At 39.2% G+C, this 22487-nt stretch overlaps 1 protein-coding gene across 2 annotated transcripts in view; it reads left to right on the top strand.

Moving 5' to 3' along the window:
• Positions 1 to 22487, top strand: part of PARD3B (par-3 family cell polarity regulator beta) — a 1075922-nt gene that overhangs the window by 762004 nt on the left and 291431 nt on the right. For both annotated transcript variants that reach the window (XM_066346722.1, XM_066346721.1), the window contains one exon: positions 567 to 804. In XM_066346722.1, coding sequence (XP_066202819.1) covers positions 567 to 804 — 238 coding nt within the window. The remainder of the gene's footprint in view (positions 1 to 566; positions 805 to 22487) is intronic.

The raw sequence follows: 22487 nt of genomic DNA on the forward strand, positions 1-22487 counted from the left end.
TATGTTTTGCCCTTTGGCTTAACGAACATGGAATTGGATAAGGCAATGGGCAATTTATTTTACAGTGCAAACGCTGAAGAAATATTCTCTCTCACTTTCCTACAAGGACCAACTATCATTTACCCTTAGGGTAGGAGCACTCAGTATGCATTTCTTGACATTCTCATTGGAGTCGTTAGAAGCAGCATGGACCCGAGGACTGGCTGCATTAATTGGGTAGAAGCAGCTGGGCGATTTCTGTCCTCAAAAACCTCTCCTGAAAATAACTCACCCTGTTTGCCTCCCAGCATGTGTGTGCTTTCTGAGCTGATCAAGGTTGACAAGCTGGCTAGTAGAGAGAATGGTGTTTTACCGTTTGGCAAACCTTTCAGACTACTGGCTGGCAACCAGTGGTCGCCCACTCTCAATGCCAACTCGTGCTCCGAGTCACCAGATTTAGGCAGTTGTCTCCTCGAAGGGTCCAAGGAGCCACATGAAAGGGTAGAACTCCAGAGTGCTTTTATTCTCGATATACTAACAATAACTGCCCCTGACCATGGGTATCGGTTTCTTATTTCTTTGTACAGACGGACTGTCTGATAAGAGCTCTCACTCTGGCCAAGGAGCCCTAAACTGTGACTCTGCCCCTCATGGGAACTCTGAGCTAGAGGACACGGACAATAAAGCCAGGAAAGTCAAAAAGCCGAAGGAGAAGGAGAAGAAGAAAGAAAAGAGCAAATTGAAAGCCAAGGAGAAAAAGCAGAAAGAGGAAAATGAAGATCCGGAAAGGAAAATAAAGAGGAAGGGTTTTGGCGCCATGCTGAGGTAAGGACTGGCTCTGAAGGCTGCGTTGGTTTTCTTTGTTTGTTTGTTTGTTTGTTTGACCTGGTGAAATCACTCCTTTGTGTGCGCATAGAAAAAGGAAATGCAAGCTCTTCCTCCTTTTCAACTAAATGCATACAAATTTAAACTGAGAAAGTGCTTGCTCCTCTTCTGCAGGGGCAAGAGACTTCCTGGGTGGCTCTGATGACAGGAAACCGTTATATAATATATCTGTTGTTGAAAACAGGTCCGTGCTTGGTCGAGAGGTGGGCAGTTCCTGCAGCCCTTAGTGCCAAAAGTGGTACGCGGGTAAATTAAATGCGAGTCCTAAATTGTGAGCTCTAGGATAGTCCCTCTGAATTGGAGAAGACAGAGTAAACAAACCACACCCCTTGCCCACCCCCATGATTCTAGGTGTGTGTATGGCCAGGCCTGTGGTCACATTAGCTGTCACCTACAGAAGCTCTGTGGTCTTGCAAAGATGTCATTGGTTCTGAGTCACATGGCTCTGGTCTGATTCACAACCCTCTATGCAGCAGCTACAGGGCTTCACACAAATTACTTAACTTCCCTGAGCCTCGTTTTCCCCACTTTCAAACTGAGGCTAGCATACCTGCTCTCCTGACACAGTGGGGTTGTGAGACAAGATTACATGTGCGGTCGCTCCATTGGCTAGACCTGGCTCGGCAAGGTCCAGTCAGAAAACAGCCTGCAGTTGGTGTCAGGATCACGCCTCCTCCTGCTTCTCACTCTCTGCAACCAGGTGAAAGAGAAGGGCACTATTAAGACAAAGAGAGAGGTTTACTTAACTGGTTGTATCTGGTGTAATGGGGCTGTTGGGTGATCTTTTGTGGTCCATTTCTGTGGATTTTTCAGGGGGCTCCCTACTGCACCAATCACTGCTTTAGGAGTTTCGTTTTCTCACTGACTTCCTGAGACCCTCCGATCTCAGACGGCACAGCCCTGGCGTCTCTCTACCTCAGCTGGTGGACTTCAGTTTGAGACGGCTTTAGCCTCACTTCCTTCCACGGCATCTACTTGGCCCTTGGCCCTCAGGAATTATGATCTCTTGTGCTTCCACATGACAGAAATACAACCCGTTCCTACCGCTCCCTTTCCTCCTCACCCTGCCACAGGGATGCCAAACCGGCTTGGCATCTTCAGAATTCTCCGGGGCAGAGCCAGGCAGGGCTGTGCCTCTCCCCATTGAAGGCCACGCGTCAGACTCTCCCAAGAATGCTCTCGTGCTAGGAATAGGAAGTTCAGTAAGTGTTTGCAGATCACCAAGCAAAGTGGGAGGAAGTAGAAATGACAGTCTCCTTTCATATAGCCGCCTTCAGATTTTCTGAAGGGATTTCTTGTAAACTCCTCATTTATTTTGTTGTGGATTAGATACAGAAACATCTCTGTTTCTTACTTTCTCTACTCATAACTTCTCATCACAGAAAATCTCTCTCTCTCAGTATCTACCCTTCTCTTCCACAGACTGAAGGTGAGCGATAGGAGGTAATAGTTGATGAACCAGTTTGGTCCTCATATGAAACCCTTAAAAGATAGCTATCTCTCTGAAAGATGCTGAGAGGTATTTGCCATCAGATGTGCTCGGTGTTTGGATGTTGGAGCACAAACTTAGCGGCTTAAACAACAAAATGGGCTGAAATTATGTTGTATATGAATGTCTCCTCTCTGTTAATAAATAATACAGGAATGAACTCTGTGTTTCACATACTCACAACTGTAAACCCACTTTTGTCCTATCCTGTATATTCATATATATATGAAATTTAGGGGACATAAACAATACTGATATCAGTGGATATATCTCTCAGTAGACATTGGCTTGTTTATCCTCGTGGTCTCCATAGACTTTTCTTTTGACATTTTGAATTTTAAAGTTGCCCCTTTTCCAAGTAGTAATTATGATCACCAAAATTTATATGCTACAGAGTTCAGACAGAAGTGCAGGCTCTGCATGTGAACATCCGAGTTCAGTGCTGGCTCTTCTACTTTCTATGGATGTAATGTTTAGGAAGTTATTTAATCTCTCTGTGACTTAGTCTTCTCATCTGAAAACTAGGAATTATAATAGAATCAACCATTATTATGAGAACTATATTTGTTTAATTAATCATGCAACATGCTTAGAAGAGTGACAACTAATAAACATTCCGCAGATGTTCATTACTGTGGTAAGCAAACCAATGGTCACCGAAAGGCGTACCTATTTCAGCCCCCGGCACTTGTGGGTATGTTATGTTGCGATGGCAAAGGAGAATTAAAGTTGCTGATCAGCTGACCTCCAGGTAAGGTGATTCTCCTGGTCTTCACCAGTGGGTTCATTGTAATCACAAGGGGCCTTAAAAGTAGAAAAAGAAGATATGACTATGGAAGAAAGGTATAGAGAAATGCAGTATGTATAAATTTGCTGGTTTTGAGATTGAGGGAGGGGGTCATGAGCCAAGGAGTGTGGGCAGCGTCTAGAATGTGGAAAGATCAAGGGAATGGATTCCCTCTGGAGAGTCTTTGAAGAGACACAGGCCTGCCAACCCCTAATTTCAGCCCATTTTCATTGTTTAAGCCACTAAGTTTATGGTACTTTTTTACAGCCTCAATAGAAAACTAATAGAATTATTATCATAACTATTACTACTTCTATAATGTCATACTAATTTATAAAGTAAAAATTTCCTCTTTAATCTAAGGTGTTAAAAAAACTATAAAGGTTTAACTAGAGCAGTCTATAAATATAATTTTAGAAACTTAGAGCTTCCCATTTTATAGAATTTTACTAAATTAATTCTTAACTTTATAGTTTATTTCAGATGATTTGACTCAGCAGAGTCATACTTCATAACACAGTTGGCTTTTTTTGTTGTTCGGTATGCTGTCTGTCTTCCTCTGGTTGAAATCACAGGGCCTCCTAGATCCTTTTAGACATCTAACAACTTGGACTTTGTTCCTTTCCACTCTTTTAGCAAGAGTAAGATATGAAAGGTGGTGTTTGATTTTATCTCCAGTGTAAAAATAGCAACTGTTTTCCGTAGCCTTTTGCATCTGAGTTTGGGAGCATATTGGAGCTTCTGCTACGTGCACATTTTCAGCAACGAGGAACACAAAAGCTGTTACCATTAGCCAACAGATTTTGCTTTAATTCTCATCTGTTGCTCAGATGCTATTGACTTCATTTCTTTCTTATTTAAAAAAAAGATTGATTGCTTTAAGGTTCTCCAGGAGTTAGATGTGTGGTTTAAATATGTATTATTTTTTTCCCCCATTATCTGCATTTCATAGACATTTTCCTGAACCTAGGGCTTTAATGTTGGTGGTGTAGATGTACCATATACAGTGGCACCTGGCCAAGGGCTTGAGCAAGGACTGAAATCCTGCTTCCTGCGTCTCACCAAGTCTTGCATCGCTGAAGTGCAAATGTGTTGGCCATGGCTATGCTTGTAAATCTAAGTGTTGTGTGCTTTTCTGGTATTAGCTGATCCATTCATGTTGATGATATGTAATAAGTAGTTTAGCTCATTAGTTAATTTAGCCTACTCCTGATCATTTTGGAAAAAAACTCATGGGGGATCTCATTCATTCATATCTTCACATGTGTTGTCTGGTTCTTTGCTGAATTCAGAATGACCTCCTTGCAGATTCAGCAGTGACTCTTACACAGGCCATACATTCCTGTGGACAAGTATGCAGCTCTAGAACTCACGACTTTGGTAGTTTCCCTGTATCCTATTTGCCTGCTGTTGAAAAAGAATTATTAGGGGAACAAGCTGCTTAAATTTCTCCATTTTGTGTTTGGATTCCTTTAGGCATTTTACTCTTTATGTCACTACCTGGCAGGAAGATTGCCTGTGGCTCCTTGTAGCCAAAGGGCGAAGGAAGCTCAGGCCCCTCCATTGACAAGCCCGTTGCTATCAGCCTCTGGCCGCCTTCCTGGGGTCTAGCAGATACTGCTTCCTAAGCACTGGAGAGAAATACCCTTTGGCTAACAAAATCATGCCCTGCCTAGAGTGAAAGCCCCAGAAATCAGTCCTGATTTCTTAATTATTTAATAACCTTGTCAATCTATATATCCTTTAAACTGATTTTTATCATAAATTTGTGTTTAAAATTCATTCTTTTATATCATAGCTGCTGTATTCTCCTCTTTAAATTATATATGGCTCACTTCAAAGCCTTGGAGTTGTTGACTGGTTTTGGAGCCTGAATGGAAAAACCTTGATGCTGTTGATCAAGTACCTTTGTCTGTCTACTTTTGCGTGGTTTTGTACTCAAAGGAATTGTGCCTAGCAAATTTCTTTTGTAATGGGTTAAGAAAGAGCAAAGTATAATACCTGCCAATAGAAACTTTCTCTGTTTTAATATTTTATTTGCTCTTGTTTATTTTATTAATAACATGTATTGAATGCCCACCTTTTGCCAAGCACATTAATAATTACTCTTTATTTATTCAACTCTATTAAAGACCTGCTTTGCATTGGGCACTGTTCTAGACACTGGGCATATGGCAATGAAGTCCATAGTTTTATGGTACGTTTTTTGTTTTAGTGAAGGAAGGAAAAATCAGACTTTAATTTCTTAAGTTTAAAATAAAAGCAAGCAAAATATTGTATAACCAGGTAAACTACTTATAACAACAAATTTCCCTGGAAGGGGTGAGCTATTTACATAGGTACTTCTGGAACAACAAAGCAACACCATGTCAAATCAAGGGAGTTAGCAACCATTTTATTCTGTCCTAAACAAGACAATCAGGCAATGGTTCCTGTGGAACTTAGATTCCCGTGACAAGGAGAGAAGAAACAACTAACTCAAAATAATTGAGATTATTTCAGATTATAGTAGGTGCTATAAAGAAGGTTAGAAGTCAGAAGGGATGGTGTCATTTCACCCTTAGTAACTGTCTTAACAGATAATATTATACATCTGCCCAGGCTACACTGAATTTTTAGCAGGTAGGTTATCAGAACTTTGCACACTATGGTACTAATGCCAAATCACACTTTATGCTTTCTTTTTTAAAAAATTTTTGCAGCATATGAATATGGGAAGGTTAATTTTAAACCAAATGCACATAGAGCTATAACAAAAAGCTAAGCCAGATTGCTTCTGTCTTAGTATATGAAGCCCTGTTATACCTGAAGTAAACATTCTAAAGAAATGTGGTCTTTAATCAAAATGGTGAACTTGGTTTACAGTTGGTTGTTTGCATCAACTCTTATTTCTCCAAGCCCATCAGTTGAATATTCTTTACTGTTACTTCTTAATTCAGCTAATGTAAGTATACCTCAAAGGTACACTGGTTTAGTCTTATAGAAAAACCTATATCATGACAAAGGTATTTTTAAAAATCTAGAGGCATCAACTTTTTACGTCCAAAATTTCCAAGATTTGCAAATCTAAAGCATCTACGCTCATTTGCTTTATACTAAAATATACTATATATCTTATTGAAATTAGGGCAACTCTATAATGGCACCCTGCTGTGAGTTGTTTTAAAGAGAGCACTCCTGTGCGCGCGCACACACACACACACACACCTTCCTCCATTACCACCGCCACCAACCACTAACGACACAGATATCACCACCACCAAATTAATACTTACCCAAGTTAAATCTCTGTCCCTTACAAAGTCTGAATACTTATATCTCCAGACTTTCATTAACCCCTTTGAGTTTCAGTCTACTACTTAGTAAATTGGGGATAATAACACATTTTCGTCCTTGTGAAGTTTAAGTTCAACAGTTACGTAAACAAAGCTATCAGTACAGTACCTGGCTTGGTAGGATTTACTTCTTTGTTCCCCCCATGGCCCCACCCTAAGTAGCCAACCATCAGAATTGCCTTTGACTTGACGCCCACTAAAATTTCTGTTCTGCTTTTTAAATTTTTCTTCTAATCTCTGTTTTGTATTTCGGGTGGGCATGCTGTTTTATTTATTTATTTGTTTAGCCTGGACAGTTTTGCATAATAAACTATAATAAGTAATGACAGGTAAAATCATTCAATCATTTATATTTTATGAGCTTCGCCTCACCCCTTTCTAAATGTAACTGTGAACTACTTTCAAAGGTTACCTAATCGCTTGGTGGTGCTGAATACAGATAGACTATGTATTCAGATGGAGAAACATTTTTTTTTCTTTTCTTTTTTTCTTCATGTATTTCAGACCAGAGTGTATGAATGGGTTTTGGACTTGATATTCTTAATGCATGGCTCATAGTTATTTCACTGGGCTGCTTTAGAAGTTGTCTTATAATACATTACCCATAAAGATACATTTTGACTTGATTTTTAAATTAGGTTAGAGACTGAATACTTAAATCTCCAGGGAGCATGACATCTGTCGTACATTTCTCCTCTTTACCTTGATCCCATAAAGGCTGTTATAGGTCTCGTGTACAATAAATGTAATGTGGTCATGCCTGTCATTACCTCTTTTTAGATAGTGGTTGTAAAGTCTGGGTATCCCTTCAACTTTATGGGTATGAAGGGTAACCTAGCTCATGCAGCCAGGCCAATGAAATTTTAACAGTCATTTCCCCAAAGGCAAAAGGCCAACAACAGGCTAGAGTGAAGGTGCTTGCTTCATGAAGTAGAGGCCAGTTTGAAACATGAAATTTCACTTGGAAAATGAAAGGCAAAGGAGGTCAAAGTTTTTAATTCAGGTGCAAGCTGGATATAGAAATACATACACTGAATACAGAGAACCTTACAAATAAGAGTAAAATGGCTGTATATATTGAGCCTGAGGGAAATATATGACTTCGGGAAAAGAATAATAATAATAACAATCTGCATGTCAAAGGCTACCATGAGCGCAGCCATCCACCCTTCTCCGGGGCTCTCTATGATTGCAGACGGAAAGAAATAGAAACTGAAAATGAGTTAGACTTTTGTTCATATTTTTGTCCCCTTTGTAACTGAATTTTCTCACCTCACATTTCATCTTAAATTATTTACTTTCTCTTTCACAATATGAGCCATGAATAGTTTGTTTCTTCATTTTGTTAATTTACCAATTTGCCTATGAGCTAAATGCCCTAGCAATTTTAAGTTTTCGTTCAAGTTGAAAAGAGCCATGACTCCCCCCTTTTTGTTTTGCTTTTTTTCATTATCACTATCACAGGCTTGGGCTCAGAAATGCCACATTTTATGGCCGGCAGTATTGAACCCATAATAGAATTGCAAAATAGAGAGTGTAATAAGCTGTTATTGACTTCTATGAAACCCAGTAGTGTGATCACGGATAATTTTTATATATTTATGTATTATACTTCCTAGCTTTTGTTCGTTTGCAACTAAGCACCAGAGAGGACATTTGGCGCCCAATAGGAGTAAGTTGTGAACAGGAGAGAGTAAGGAAGTGACGGATAGAGTGTGCCTGTGTAAAGAGGACAAGAGATAGAAAATGATGGAGAGATACAAGGAAGGTAACTAAAAAGTATATAGGTTACATTCTGGTCAGATTTAGGCTTGTTGGGTTGGCATGTATTTCTTTTTTTTTTTTTTTTGTATTTTTCTGAAGCTGGAAACGGGGAGAGACAGTCAGACAGACTCCCGCATACGCCCGACCGGGATCTACCGGGCACGCCCACCAGGGGCAACGCTCTGCTCACCAGGGGGCGATGCTCTGCCCCTCCGGGGCGTCGCTCTGCCGCGACCAGAGCCACTCTAGCACCTGGGGCAGAGGCCACAGAGCCATCCTCAGCGCCCGGGCCATCTTTGCTCCAATGGAGCCTTGGCTGCGGGAGGGGAAGAGAGAGACAGAGAGGAAGGAAGGGGGGGGGGATGGAGAAACAAATGGGCGCTTCTCCTATGTGCCCTGGCCGGGAATCGAACCCAGGTCCTCTGCACGCCAGGCCGATGCTCTACCTCTGAGCCAACCGGCCAGGGCCTGGCATGTATTTCTTAACTAAAAGAAGACCTGAGACAGATGGGCCCCTCCTCTGAGGGGCTGAGTGTGAGGTCACGGAGCCACTGCAGCGCCCAGCACGCAGTTTGTTTGGTGTCAGACTTCACTAATTTTTTTTAACATTCTGCAAATCTCTCTAATGCTTGTCTCAATAGGAAACAGACTCTCATATCTACTTTTTACAATAACAGTTTTATTGTGATATATTTTATATACCATCCCATTCACCAATTAGTAGTGTACAATACAGTGTTTTTTTTTTGTATATTCACAGAATTATACAACCATCACCACAATTAATTGAGAACACTTTTAATACCCCCAGAAAGAAGCCCTGTACCTATTAGCATTCACTGCTTATTTCCATTTGCTCTCTATCCCTATGGCCCTTTTCTCAGCAAACTTCAATCTGCAGCCCATCTCTGGGGATTTGCGTATTCTAGACATTTCATATAAAAGAAATAATACAGCCTGACCAGGTGGTGGCACAGTGGATAGAGTGTTGAACTGGGATGCAGAGGACCCAAGTTCGAAGCCCCAAGGTCACTGGCTTGAGCATTTGCTGGCTTGAGTGTGGAATCATAGACATGACCCCATGGTCGCTGGCTTGAGCCCAAAGGTCACTGGCTTGAAGCCCAAGGTTGCTGGTTTAAGCAAGGGGTCACATGCTCTGCTGTAGCTCCCCAGTCAAGGCACATATGAGAAAGCAATCAATGAACAACCAAGGTGCCGCAACTATAAGTTGTTTCTTCTCATCTCTCTCCTTCCTGTCTGTCTGTCCCTATCTGTCCCCCCCCCTCTTGCCTTCTCACTAAAAATAAATAAATAAATAATAATAAAAAATTATACAATATGTGGTTCTTTGTGGGTGGTTTCTTTCACCTACCATAATGTTTTCAAGATCCATCTATTTTGTACCGTATTTCAGTAATCCACTTCTTTGTATTGCTGAATAATATCCCATTGTATGCATATACCACATTTTGTTTATCCATTCATCAGTTGATGGACATTTAGCAATATTTTCAGTTTTTTGCTATTATGATTAATGCTGCAACGAACATTCTTTTGCAAGCTTTTGGATATATATATATATTTTTTTTTTATTTCTCTTGGGCATAGATCTTGGGACAATGGTGCATACATCTTGAGAAATTGCTGGGTCATATGGTAACTCTGTGTTTCACATTGATTTTTAATTTTTCAATTACAGTTGACATACAATATTGTATCAGTTTCAGGTGTCAAACATAATGATTGGACATGCATATACCTTACGAAGTGCTCACCCCAGGAAGTCTAGTACCCATCTGACAGCATGCACGGTTATGACAATAGTATTGACTATATTCCCTAGGCTGTACTTTACATCCCCATGACTATTTTTATAACTGGCAATTTGTACTTCCTAGTAATTTTTTTTCAGCTGTCAAGCATGTCTGCAAATGTTTGTTTATCGTTTAGGTTTTTTTTTAATATGTGCTCATGGAAGGATGAGAGGCATGGATGGAATTAATTAATATAAAAATGGATGGGTCACTTGTTTTCAAAATCATTATAAAATCTGATAGCCCTCCATCACCTTCCCCTCCTACCCTATGTAACCTTGACTCCACTGTAGCTCTCCTTATGGGCAGCCAGAGGGAGATGATTTTCTCAGACATATCACAGCGAAAATGATCACATAGTGTATCAACTGAAAGGCTTATTTGTTTAATTAAGGTTCTCTTCTCCTCTTAATATGCATGCACAACTCCCGTTAACATTAATGTGAATTATGAAGGAGCACAGAAGAAGAATAGACCGCTTTATCTCATTGCTTTTCTTGGATAATGAAATTTAGATTTGTTAACAGATCAGAACAAAAGTCCAGTAGAAAAAAAATTGGCTTAACTTGTAGAAAAATTGGTATGCTAAGAAGAACCTTCACAGGTGCTAATGTGAAAGATACAGATTAATAAATAAACTTCATTAGCATGTGAGGTAAAATATAATCATTTATGATACTGGACTAATAAAATGCAAAAGGTTTCCTAATGGGTCTATTTGCATACTTATATTAAGTAACTAATAAAACATATTAATAACAGTTTTATTCATATATATAATTACTCATAAGTTCCTAGTTGGGTCTATATTTGCCTAATTTGCTTTTTTACCATGTCCAGTACAATGTCATGTCCTTGTAGGATGTTTACTTAATACTATTAGATAATGACATGTATAGATTTAATAATTTGCTTGAGGGGGGGGAAATGGAATTAGTTCTTTGTTTAGCACCTCTTATCTGAGAACTGCACTGTAATTTACCAACATCCATCTTCAACACGCATGGGAGATGGATGTGGCCAATAGAAGTTTTACTTTGCAGATAATAAAGAATGGGACATTTACGCCTTGGACAGGTAGATCAGTTTGTTAGAGCAGTGGTCCCCAACCTTTTTTGGGCCATGGACTGGTTTAATGTCAGAAAATATTTTCATGGACTGGCCTTTATGGTGGGACGGATAAATGTATCACGTGACTGAGACAAGTGTCAAGAGTGAGTCATAGACAGATATAACAGAGGGAATCTGGTCATTTTTTAAAAAATAAAACATCGTTCAGACTTAAATATAAATAAAACAAAAATAATGTAAGTTATTTATTCTTTCTCTGTGGACCAGTACCAAATGGCCCACGGACCAGTACCGGTCCGCGGCCTGGGGGTTGGGGACCACTGGGTTAGAGCACACTCCCAACATGCCAAGGTTGTGGGTTTGATCCCCAGTCGGGGTACATACAAGAATCAACCACTAAATGCATAAATAAGTGGAACAACAAAATTGATGTTTCTCCCGCTCTTTCTCTCTCTCTCTCTCTCTCTCTCTCCCCTCTCTCTCCCTTCCTCTCCCTTTAAAAATCAATAAATTTAAAAAGAAAGAAAAGAATGAGACATTTAGACATGAAACTGCCTGTCTAGGGCCAGACTTCGAACTGATATAATACCAAGACCCACCCTAATTGTTGCTACTGTTGTATTAACATTTAATAACGTATGGATACCACACCATAATCCTGTGTATACTTTCACACACCCTCTGTAGAATCTGTACGTCTTTATTATTTGTCATTCATTGGATTTTCTTGTCCTGAGTCAACATATAAAACAGCAATTTAATAACATGAGATGGTTTGTAGTTAAGGGAAAAGACTTGAATCTTTGGCGTAATAACTGTAACTGTTTTCCTCATAGAATTAGAGACTTCCCAGAACAATTATAGACAGATACAGAAGGTACACAAATTGATAAATGGATAAGAGATATACAAATATTATTAAATTTCACATCTAGGATTATTATCTCAACCATGCTAAGTAATGTCCACCAGGATTTTGGAGACAGTCCAACTTTGCTTCTCCAGCTAGCTGCTGATCATTTCTGCATGGTGGCCTTGCCTCACCCTCAGCTTCACCATGTCAAATATCTAATTCATCATCCACCCATCTAAGTCACTAGCTCATCCTGACTTTCCTAATTCTGTTTGAGGCACTGCCAGGAATCCCATGACATCTGGGAGCCTCCTTTTTCCCATTCCCACATTCCATCAGCCAGCAAGCCGGTGGACACTTCCAGAATACTCTTACAGCTGGTCCTTTTTCCATCTCCACTGCCATACTCCAATCATGGGCTCTGTGATTTATAACTAGATTTTTCAAAAGACTCCTGACCCAGTTTCCTCCTTTTTCCCTTTCTTCATTCCAGTTCATCCTAAGCACAGCTACCAATCATTCATTCATTGTTATCAGGCATTTAATGACACCTTCTTCACTAAAATGCAATATGGTACAGTCTGGAGTCATTCTCCTTAGGTTCAAATCCCAGCTCTATTTTTTCTAGCTGTCGGTTCTTTAGCCACTACTTAACTATTCTGTGCTTTCATTTTCTCTTCTGTGAAAGTAGAATAATAATAGCATCTACGTAATGTTGCTTTGCAAGTAAATGAGATTATATATGAAAAACACCTGCACATAGCATGTTCTTAAAATATAACCTATTAACAGTATTCTGCTCCAGGCAGCTGAGATGATTCCCAATTACCTAATAGTTCTCAAAAACCCAACTGTATGTTAGAGTCATCTACAGAACTTGTTAAAATTAAAGATCATGCCTGACCAGGCAGTGGCGCAGTGGGCAGAGTGTTGGACTGGGACACAGAGGACCCAGGTTCGAAACCCCGAGGTCGCCGGCTTGAGCGCAGGCTCATCTGGTTTGAACACAGCTCACCAGTTTGAACCCAAGGTCACCGGTTTGAGCGAAGGGGCACTTGGTCTGCTGTAGCCCCACAGTCAAGGCACATATGAGAAAGTAATCAATGAACAACTAAGGTGCCGCAATGAAGAATTGATGCTTCTCACCTCTCCCTTCCTGTTTGTCTATCCCTATCTGTCTCTCTCTCTCTCTCTCTCTCTCTCTCTCTCTGTCTCTGTCACAAAAAAATAAAAAAAAATAAAAGATCACTAGACCTTATCACCTGAGATTCTAATTTATTTGGTCTTAGGCAGGGCCTGAAATCTCTGCTCATTCTGATGCAGCCCATTCCAGGAACCTGTGTTTGGGAAATATCAATAATAACTCATAAGACTCACACTATTTAGTTTGGTATTTATACCCTCTATCCCAATTCATTTTTTTTTTAATTTTTTAAATTGAATTTTATTGGGGTGACACTGGTGAATATTGTTTTTTACTGTTCATTCTGCATACTCACCAGTTTAACCTGATTACTCACTATTACCCAAAACATGCTTTGCGGAGCCCTAAGATTGCACCCTCTCGATATGACCTCCCTCCTCTCTCCTCCCTCCCCTCTCTCTCTCTCTGAGTCTTGCCAGACTTCTGAAACTCGCCTTATGCCCCATCTCCTTTATGAATTCTTTGACCTCCACTACTGTCTTTCCCATCAAAATTCTATAGTCGTTGTCTCGTTTAGTGCTTCCCATAGGTCAGCTGGGTTTTTAGTGTGGATTTTACATGTCTATTTCATCTCTTTAGTGGGACTGTAAATTCCTTGAAGCAAAGGGATCTCCTCACAATGCTTTTCACAGTGTTGGCCTTTAATAAGCTTTTGTTGATTGACTGGCTTATGTGGTGTGCTAATTGGAGTAGACTTGTTTGGATATTAAAGTGTTGTGCCCTTTAGTCATTTTAGATAATAGTATTAAAATCATGAAAACAGTGGAAGTGGTTCAGAAATAAGAAAGAGAGTGAACTGCATTGGGAGTTAATTATATTTTTTAATTTCTGTTTGATAAAAAGGTTGAAGAATGAGTTAACTGGTAATAGTAACCAGCTGTTATCCATCTCCACTGAGGACAGGGCTAGAAAAAAATGGGCCAAAATTGCTATCAGGGGGGAAAAATGAGGTTAGATATAAAAAAGAAGATGGTTGTTAAGCACTGGAATGAGGTTTCTGAACAGGTTGTGGAATTGACCTCCCTAACGTACTATAAAAGTAGGCAGGATAAATATCTATCTAAAAAGATCTGAAAAAAAGAATGTGCCAATCAGTTCATTACTTGAATATCTATTAAATGCTACTCTGGGGAAACCAAGAAAGAATATATATACAATATGAACCCTTCACTTAAACTTACTATCTAATTAAGATGACCCATAAATATGAAATTATTAGTAATAAAAGTAGGATTTACAGTTTAGAGCTAAACTGTGAGATTGTGACCATAATTGTGGTTGAAATTCAGAAGTATCCCTCCAATTACTCTCTACCTCTCCAGCCTTAAAAACACCCACCCCAGGCTTCCTTTCAGTAAACGGGGTTTTACATCTCTTTCCAAGCTGCTTTACCCTGTTGAGTAGAGCACCTCCAATCTTTTCTGGAATAATTTATTCAAGACTATTGGGCAAGCAACTACAAATTACACAAAAAGCATGTTGGGATAAGCATACAACCAATTTTTTATTACTTTTTTTTCCCTGACATCTCTCATTTATTCAACAAATATTGATTGATTGTCTAACAGTGGCAGTCCCAATGCTCAGTTTGGAGATAGCCACAATAAGCAAGTCAAATGTGTTCTCATGTTACCTGTAACCCTCCTTCAAAATGTGGTGGGGCATAGATGTTCTAATATTAAAGTGACACATTTACTAAGCTCCTTTTAAGTAACCAGAGCATCCCTGAGTCCCATAAAACTATGACTAGACCACATGTAGCATGGTTGGTAATAGTACTGAATAGTGAGGTGTCTTGATATCTAAACTCAGATGTATAATTGCCTTCTTGAGTGGAAGTTTTCCTTTGCCTGGGAAATGCATGCTTTTCATATACTTGCCGTATGTGTATAAGTTGTCATTATGGTCGTCAACTACTTGGCCATCGGCTGGAAATGATTATAGGATAGATGTGCCTATAGATTAAAATAGATAAGGGTTGGGTATCTGAAAAGTCAGTTTCACAAGGTGAAATGACACAGAATTGAGGGAAATCACCCAGACTATTCACATTTTACTGGCCAAAATAGAAAATTTAACTAGAGGCAAAATGAAAAATTTGAGTTTTGAACATCCAGGGGTGGGCAGACATAGGTTTACAGTTATGAGTACACAAAACACAGTTTATTCTATTATTATTTATTTGCTAGTTATTGTATTTATTGTTATTATTAACCCACCCCATTTTCATACTCAGCATGTCCTTGGGTCGGCACCAGGGTAACCAGCTCCAGAGCAAGCACTGGAAGTTCCATGCCCAGAGAAACTCTTCAATTTTAAGCAAATCAGGACAGTTAATCACCCTAGTCTGCATTCCTAGGGTGATCAACTCTCCTGATAGATTATTATCAGTTTTTCCCTCCCTTCCCACCCTTGGTTTGTGTGCTACTGCATACTCATAACCATTTTATTTTAAAAATAAAAAAGACATAAAAAGTAATTATTATTTTGAATACCACAAATTTTAGAAATCTATACTACAAACTTGAAAACGTGAGCATGGCAGGTATAAAGGAGAACGTGGTGACTGCCCTCCTGTAGTAGATTTTTGAGTTTGCTTTCACTTGAGTGGCCATCTCGTCTCCCCAGGAATTGCAGTATCTGAACAGCACATAGTTCCAAAACTCAAAGTTGAAATGTCTCAGCTGAGGGTGACTAGAAGCAGCACCCCACAAAAGAATCCCTGAAATATTATATCATTTAAAACTTAAGAAAGAGCGAGCCAGAGGCATGTCCACCAGAAATAACAGTTGTGAGACTGATTGTAGACAAAATGACCGGTGAGCAGTAAAAACCCTAATTCTGGAGCTTTTGGTATTACTTCTTCCCATTGAGAGGTTTCTTCTCCCCTAGGGACTATAATTTTCCACTTTAAATTTGAACTCTAGTCAATGGATAGTAGAAAATCAATATCATGGATTTGTTCTGCTTTCTGTTGGCCTGGAATTTTTGAAACATGTGAAGGAACAGCTTTCGTGATGAAGATGGACTGTAAAACGGAAGGGGAGGCTTTGCCCGACTTCCTAGAACTTTGACCCAGACCCCCTCCACCAGACTGCCAATGCCGTCCCCGGGTCTCTGTCATGCCTGCGTTATCCCACTCCGCTGGGGCATTTGATGTCTAGAGCGATATGATTACTGACATACCTTTGTAGACTTTTTGGCAAGTTAATTGGCACTTGCTATCAGAATATTTTTCCTAATTATCCTACTCTGTCCCCTTAATTTTCTTTTTCTTGTTTCAGTTACAATGTATTTCCCTGTATTGTCACTTAAGGAGAAGAAGAACAAGAAAGAAGCATGAAAACTTACACACACACACACACACACACACACACACACACACACACACACACAGAGTAATCTAAAAACCTAGGCATGTATAGAGATGGTATTTCTTCCATTGTTAAAAATAAGCAGAGGTGACAAGGAATAGCTGCAGAAAAGGCAGATGTGGGAGCATGGTAGATAGATCATTCTCTGTCCCTCAGGCAGGTTGACCTCCCTCCCCTCACAGTTTAAATCCTTTGATTAGCTTTCTAACTCCATCTCAGCAGCATCTTCTCGGTCTCAACATGTGCACGCGACGCTTCATGGCAAAGTCACTGGCCGGTCTGATGACTAGACTATCGTGAGAGCTGGTCGGATCACCTTGGAATTTTCCACTGCTTTTGTAACCACCTTATGAACATTTGTGTTCTCCCCAGTACCCTGCCTCTGCTTTATTTCCCCTCCCCTCTGCCTTCCCTTCATATCTTCTCATAATTGTAACCCAATTTTCTGGTTCCTCCTGGTCCCAGTTCTGTGTTCTTTTTTTAACTGGCACACAGAGATAGATTATTAGTAGTCTCTTCCTTGTCCCAGTTAGTTTTGTATTCATTTTCTCCACATTTGACATCTGGAAGCCCAGTCACAGAACTCAATAAACCTGTGGAGGTCTGAGCACTCATGACTGTTAACCAAATACTACCTCCCTATCATGTTGGCTTCTACTCTGGGATCTGCACAGTAGAAATGCCTAGAATCCACAGTCCCCTATAGGCCCCACTTTAAACCCCATTGCCTTAGATTAGAGCACTTGTGTAACAGAACTTATTCCAGACAGGTCGACCCAGGACACTGGCTCCTGGTCCCATCTCCAGCCTCATATATCTATCTATGTAGCTACAGGACATTTTAGCTTGAATCTCATCTATCTTATCTTACTTGAAAGTATTCATCTGCCATTTGCTCTCCTCATTACCATGGCTTGTGTTGCTGATGGAATATACCTGAATGGACCTCTTCTAGACTAGATGGCTGACCTCTGTAAGTCAGACTCTATGCCTCTGTGTGAATCCTCCAGCCATTCACCGTCCTTGATTGTAAGACTCTATCTAATCCCCATCCCCAGTGATCCTATGGTATTGGGAATATCTGACTCTAATTTACTATTGCTTATTGCCTGGGTCATAGTATGCATTCAGCAATAGGTTGTTGAGCTAATTCTTGATTCTAAGAAATCCATTTTTTTTTAATTTTTAAAAATTTTATTTAGAAAATTAAATATAAAGGGGTGTTACTAATTAATAAGAGAGCATAGGTTTCAGGTAAACATTTCTATAACATTTGAACTGTTGATTATGTTGTGTACTCATCACCCAAAGTCAGATCATCTTCTGTCACCGCATATTTGTCCCTCTATATTCCCTTCCCTCCCCCACACCCCTCTGCCCCAGTAATCACTTTACATTTACAGCATCTATATCCATAAGTCTCAGTTTTATATCCCACCTATGTGTGAAATCATATAGTTCTTACTTTTTCTGATTTACTATTTCACTCAGTTATAATGGTCTCAAGGCCCATCCATGTTGTCATAAACGGCTATATGTCATCATTTCATCTGGCTGAATAGTATTCCTTTGTATTTATGTACTACATCTTCTTTACCCAATCATCTATCAAGGGATACTTCAGTTGTTTCCATATCTTGGCCACTGTGAGTAATGCTGTGATGACAGTGGGGGTGCATGTGTCTTCACATACCAATATTTTCGAGTTTTGGGGGTAGATACCCAGTAAAGGGATTGCTGGTCATATGGTAGTTCTATTATTAATTTTTTGAGGAAACACCATACTTTCTTCCATAATGTTGTACTAGTTTACATTCCCACCAGCAGTGAATGAGGGGTCATTTTTCTCCACAGCCTCTCCAACACTTATTATTACCTGTCTTGTTGGTAATAGCCAATCTAATAGGTGTGAGGTGGTATATCACTGTAGTTTTTACTTGCATTTCTCAAATAGCTAGTGAAAATGAGCATTTTTTTATATATCTGTTGGCCACTTGTATGTCCTCTTGGGAGAAATATCTGTTTAGGTCCTCTCCCCATTTTTAAATTAGATTGTTTGTTTCTGAGCTTTGTGAGTTCTTTATATATTTTGGATATTAACTCCTTATTGGAGCTGTTGTTTATAAATATTATCTCCCATTTGGTTGGCTGCCTGTTTGTTTTGTTGTAGGTTTCTTTTAAAAATCCATCTTAGAAATAGTTTTAAAATTGTTTCCATTGGCTGATATGACTTTATTTTTATTTATTTACTTACTTATTTCTTAAGTGAGAAGCCAGGAGGCAGAGAGATAGACTCCCACATGCACCTTGACCAGGATCCACCTGGCATTCTCCCTACCAGCCAATGCTCTGCCCTTCTGGGGCCATTGCTCACAGCAACCGAGCTACTTTAGCTCCTGAGGTGAAGCCATAGAACCATCCTCAGTGCCTGGAGCCAACTTGCTCCAGCCCAACCATGGCTACAGGAAGGGAAGAAAGAGATAGAGAGATAAGGGGGTGGGGGAGCGGTGGAGAAGCAGATATTCACTTCACCTGTGTGCCCTGACTGGGAATTGAACCCAGGACATATACACACTGGGCCGACACTCCACCACTGAGCCAACAGGCCAGGGCCTGATATGACTTTTAAATGACAGTTGATATTTTTTTCTCTTCTGTTGGTTTTTTACCCAAATTATTCATTTTGAAAAACTCAAGTATAAATTTTAATAGAAACAAGCCCTTTAAACAATGGAATCTTTGGCAGAAGGAACTCTCTTAATTTTGGAAATACAGGTTAAAATTCTCCTCTTTAGTTTTGCATTTTCAATGTTAAATTTTAAACCTAACTATCATGTTTTATAACGAGATGTTTCAGCATAAAGAGAAATAGTGGAAATGGTGGTGGGTGATAGGATATTATAGAAATTCTAAGAAGCTGTTTAACAATAATATTGCAGGCAGATACCATTTTAATCAGCATTGTCATTAACAACTATCAATAGAGAAGATAAAATGTTCTTGTCTTTGTGAATTATGATTTATGGCTAGCACAGCAGTCACACTGAAGTATATTTATTTAACAATGTAGAGACATTGATTAAATGAACATGGCATCTCAAATACAGCTGACATTTTAAGTCAAAATTATTACAGACATGCCGCCATTCATTTAAGCAGTTGCTTTAAAAATGTGTCTCATCTGATTGTTAATGGAAGACAGTCTAGCTGGGCCAATATTTCAATAAGTTGATCCTTTATTTTGCCGGCATACGTAGCCTGGGGGAAGGTTGCCTCCTCCGTTAGGCAGTCTTATAGTTTTGCAATACCTGGTGAATAGACCAGGTGAAAATATGTACACGCTGGATTCCAGATTGCTCAGAAAGCATGCTCACACTAGGACAAAATTATTTTTGACTTCTCTTCGCATAATTCTCCCCACCTCCTCTGCAAATCTTACCTTCTAGCCTATGAACCTACTTAGAAAATGAGTCTTAAATAATTGATGACAGAGGTAGCTGAAACATTAATATCGTTTAAGGACGATGGTTTTTGTAATGTATATTACTGCATCTTGCCAATAGACCAGTGACTTTAAACAACATAAGTGTTTGAGTATTGATTGTTGATTTACAAGACTGAAGCCAATACTAATTGCGTCTGAGAGCATACTTATGCACCATGTCGATAAATTCTTTGACCTGCTTACGCATCTGTGTCTTTTTAACTCAGAACTTACTTAGACTTTTTAAATCTTTCTATTATGAAATAATTTTACACTTGCAGAAAAGTGGCAAAAAATAGTACAAGGAATTCTTATATACCTTTCATCCAGAGTCATCAGATGTTAATATTTTGCCCCATTAGCTCTAGCGTTTTTTCTTTTTTCCCCCTCCATATGGACGAGTGTACAGATACATGCATGCTTGCATTTTGTTCAAATTATTTGAGAGTATTTGCAAACCTGATGACCTTTTACCCCTAAATTGAGTTTGAAGCTAGGACTGCATCACTGTATTATTTTTATACTGCATTTGAGAAAAATAAAGAGCTCGCCTCAAATCAACCTCAAATCAGTGAAATTAGAAATTATAAAGTGAGAATAGTAGTGATTTCAAATATGATTGCAAGTCAAAAAAACCAGTACATGTCATTCTATTATTTTTGTGGCTTACATTATCACCATGTAATCAAAAACCTAAATTAAGCCAGCGTTGACATCTGACAAATGAGTATACATTTCCAAGGGTGAGGTGTATGTCTTTGACGGTTAATGAAACTTCAAAAGTAAGACCTCTGCAAAAAGGTGCAAGTATCTCCTTTTTGTGATGAGGCCTCATTAACCATTGAGTTTAGCACAATGTGCTGAATGAGATAGTAAATAGGAACATGTCTTGCTGATTATTATTATTAAAATTGCTGCAGAAAGATTCTCAGAAATCCAATACTATCTTTTTCTCAGACGTCTTATCCTTTTTATTTTGCTGCAAATTATTTATTGATAAGATTGGAGGGGGGAGCTGGGGAAGCACTACCAGTCTTTGATCACCCTAGGGCTTGTCTTATCAATGTCTGTGCATTTGAAAGCATATTTTGAAAACAAAAATGTACCAAGATAAATATAATATGATATAGCAATAATGGAGTTAAATTCATCCACAGAATTTATAACTGCCTAATCAGGAGGGGGGATCTGCAGGAAATGATCTGGTATATTTTGCTAGCCTTTTTTATTACAATTGTTAAGTGTTCAGGATGTTTTCTGTTGGAGAACTAGTGACTTTAGTCAAGCTCTTGTGTCTGAGAGAGAAGAGCAGGTACAGGACTATAAGTGTGGTCTATAATATCATAATATAGTATGTTGGTGTTATTGGTAGAGGATGTGGGGATAGACATCTGTTATGGATTAGTACTTAAATAAAAAAATACCTGATTCCCTGAACATTTATTCCAATTTATATAGAAAATGAAGCAGCAGTATTCAAGAGTGTTTCTCATCATAGGTCTGTTCCTAAATTATGTGAATGTAGTGATAACAACCCTTCCACGCACATGACCACATATTACTGAAATTGTCGATATTGCTAACTGGAGATAGTTTGGTTCTGTGTAAGACAAAAATGTACAAAATGGTGTAAACACTCTGCAAAATCCTTGTCTTCTTCCTGTATGTCAAGATTTAGTCACAGTGGCTGAACTCTATTCTTCTTATAAGTCGAATATGTCTTTGAATGTTTATGACCAAATATCTTCTATATAAAAGATGATACAACTTTATGAAGCACCTTGAAACGTTTAGCCAAAAGATAGTATGTGTGTTGTTATTTTATCATTTATATATCTTTTTAACTTAATTATGATTAAATTGATAGAAAGCAATATTATAAGTATTTTGTGAATGCTAATATGTCATTTTCCCTTACTCTATACGCAGGCATCCCCAAACTATGGCCCGCGGGCCACATGCGGCCCCCTGAGGCCATTTATCCGGCCCTCGCCATACTTCCGGAAGGGGCACCTCTTTCATTGGTGGTCAGTGAGAGGAGCACTGTATGTGGCGGCCCTCCAATGGTCTGAGGGACAGTGAACTAGTCCCCTGTGTAAAAAGTTTGGGGACCCCTGCTGAGTATTCTATCAAGGTTTATGGTAAAGAATTTCTAGAAAGCAAATTTATTTTTTCAATTTTTGCGGAGAATTCACATGGAATGATAGTGTTTATGAAGCACATATGGAGTTCAACTTCTAAGCTACAGTCCTCAGACTGTCTAAAAATTATATGCAAAATTTTGACTAGAAACATGTATCTGTATACTTCTCACAAAAATTAGGGGACCAGGGACCATGCAGATACTCCAGTACTTTCAGCCTTTTGTATGGTGCATTTTCACCAATGAAATAAAAGTTGGTTTTACATCTCATTTGCATACTCGAACAACTTTCTTTGACTTGATGT

The sequence above is a fragment of the Saccopteryx leptura genome, chromosome 7, assembly GCF_036850995.1.
Source record: "Saccopteryx leptura isolate mSacLep1 chromosome 7, mSacLep1_pri_phased_curated, whole genome shotgun sequence".
Taxonomy (NCBI): domain Eukaryota; kingdom Metazoa; phylum Chordata; class Mammalia; order Chiroptera; family Emballonuridae; genus Saccopteryx; species Saccopteryx leptura.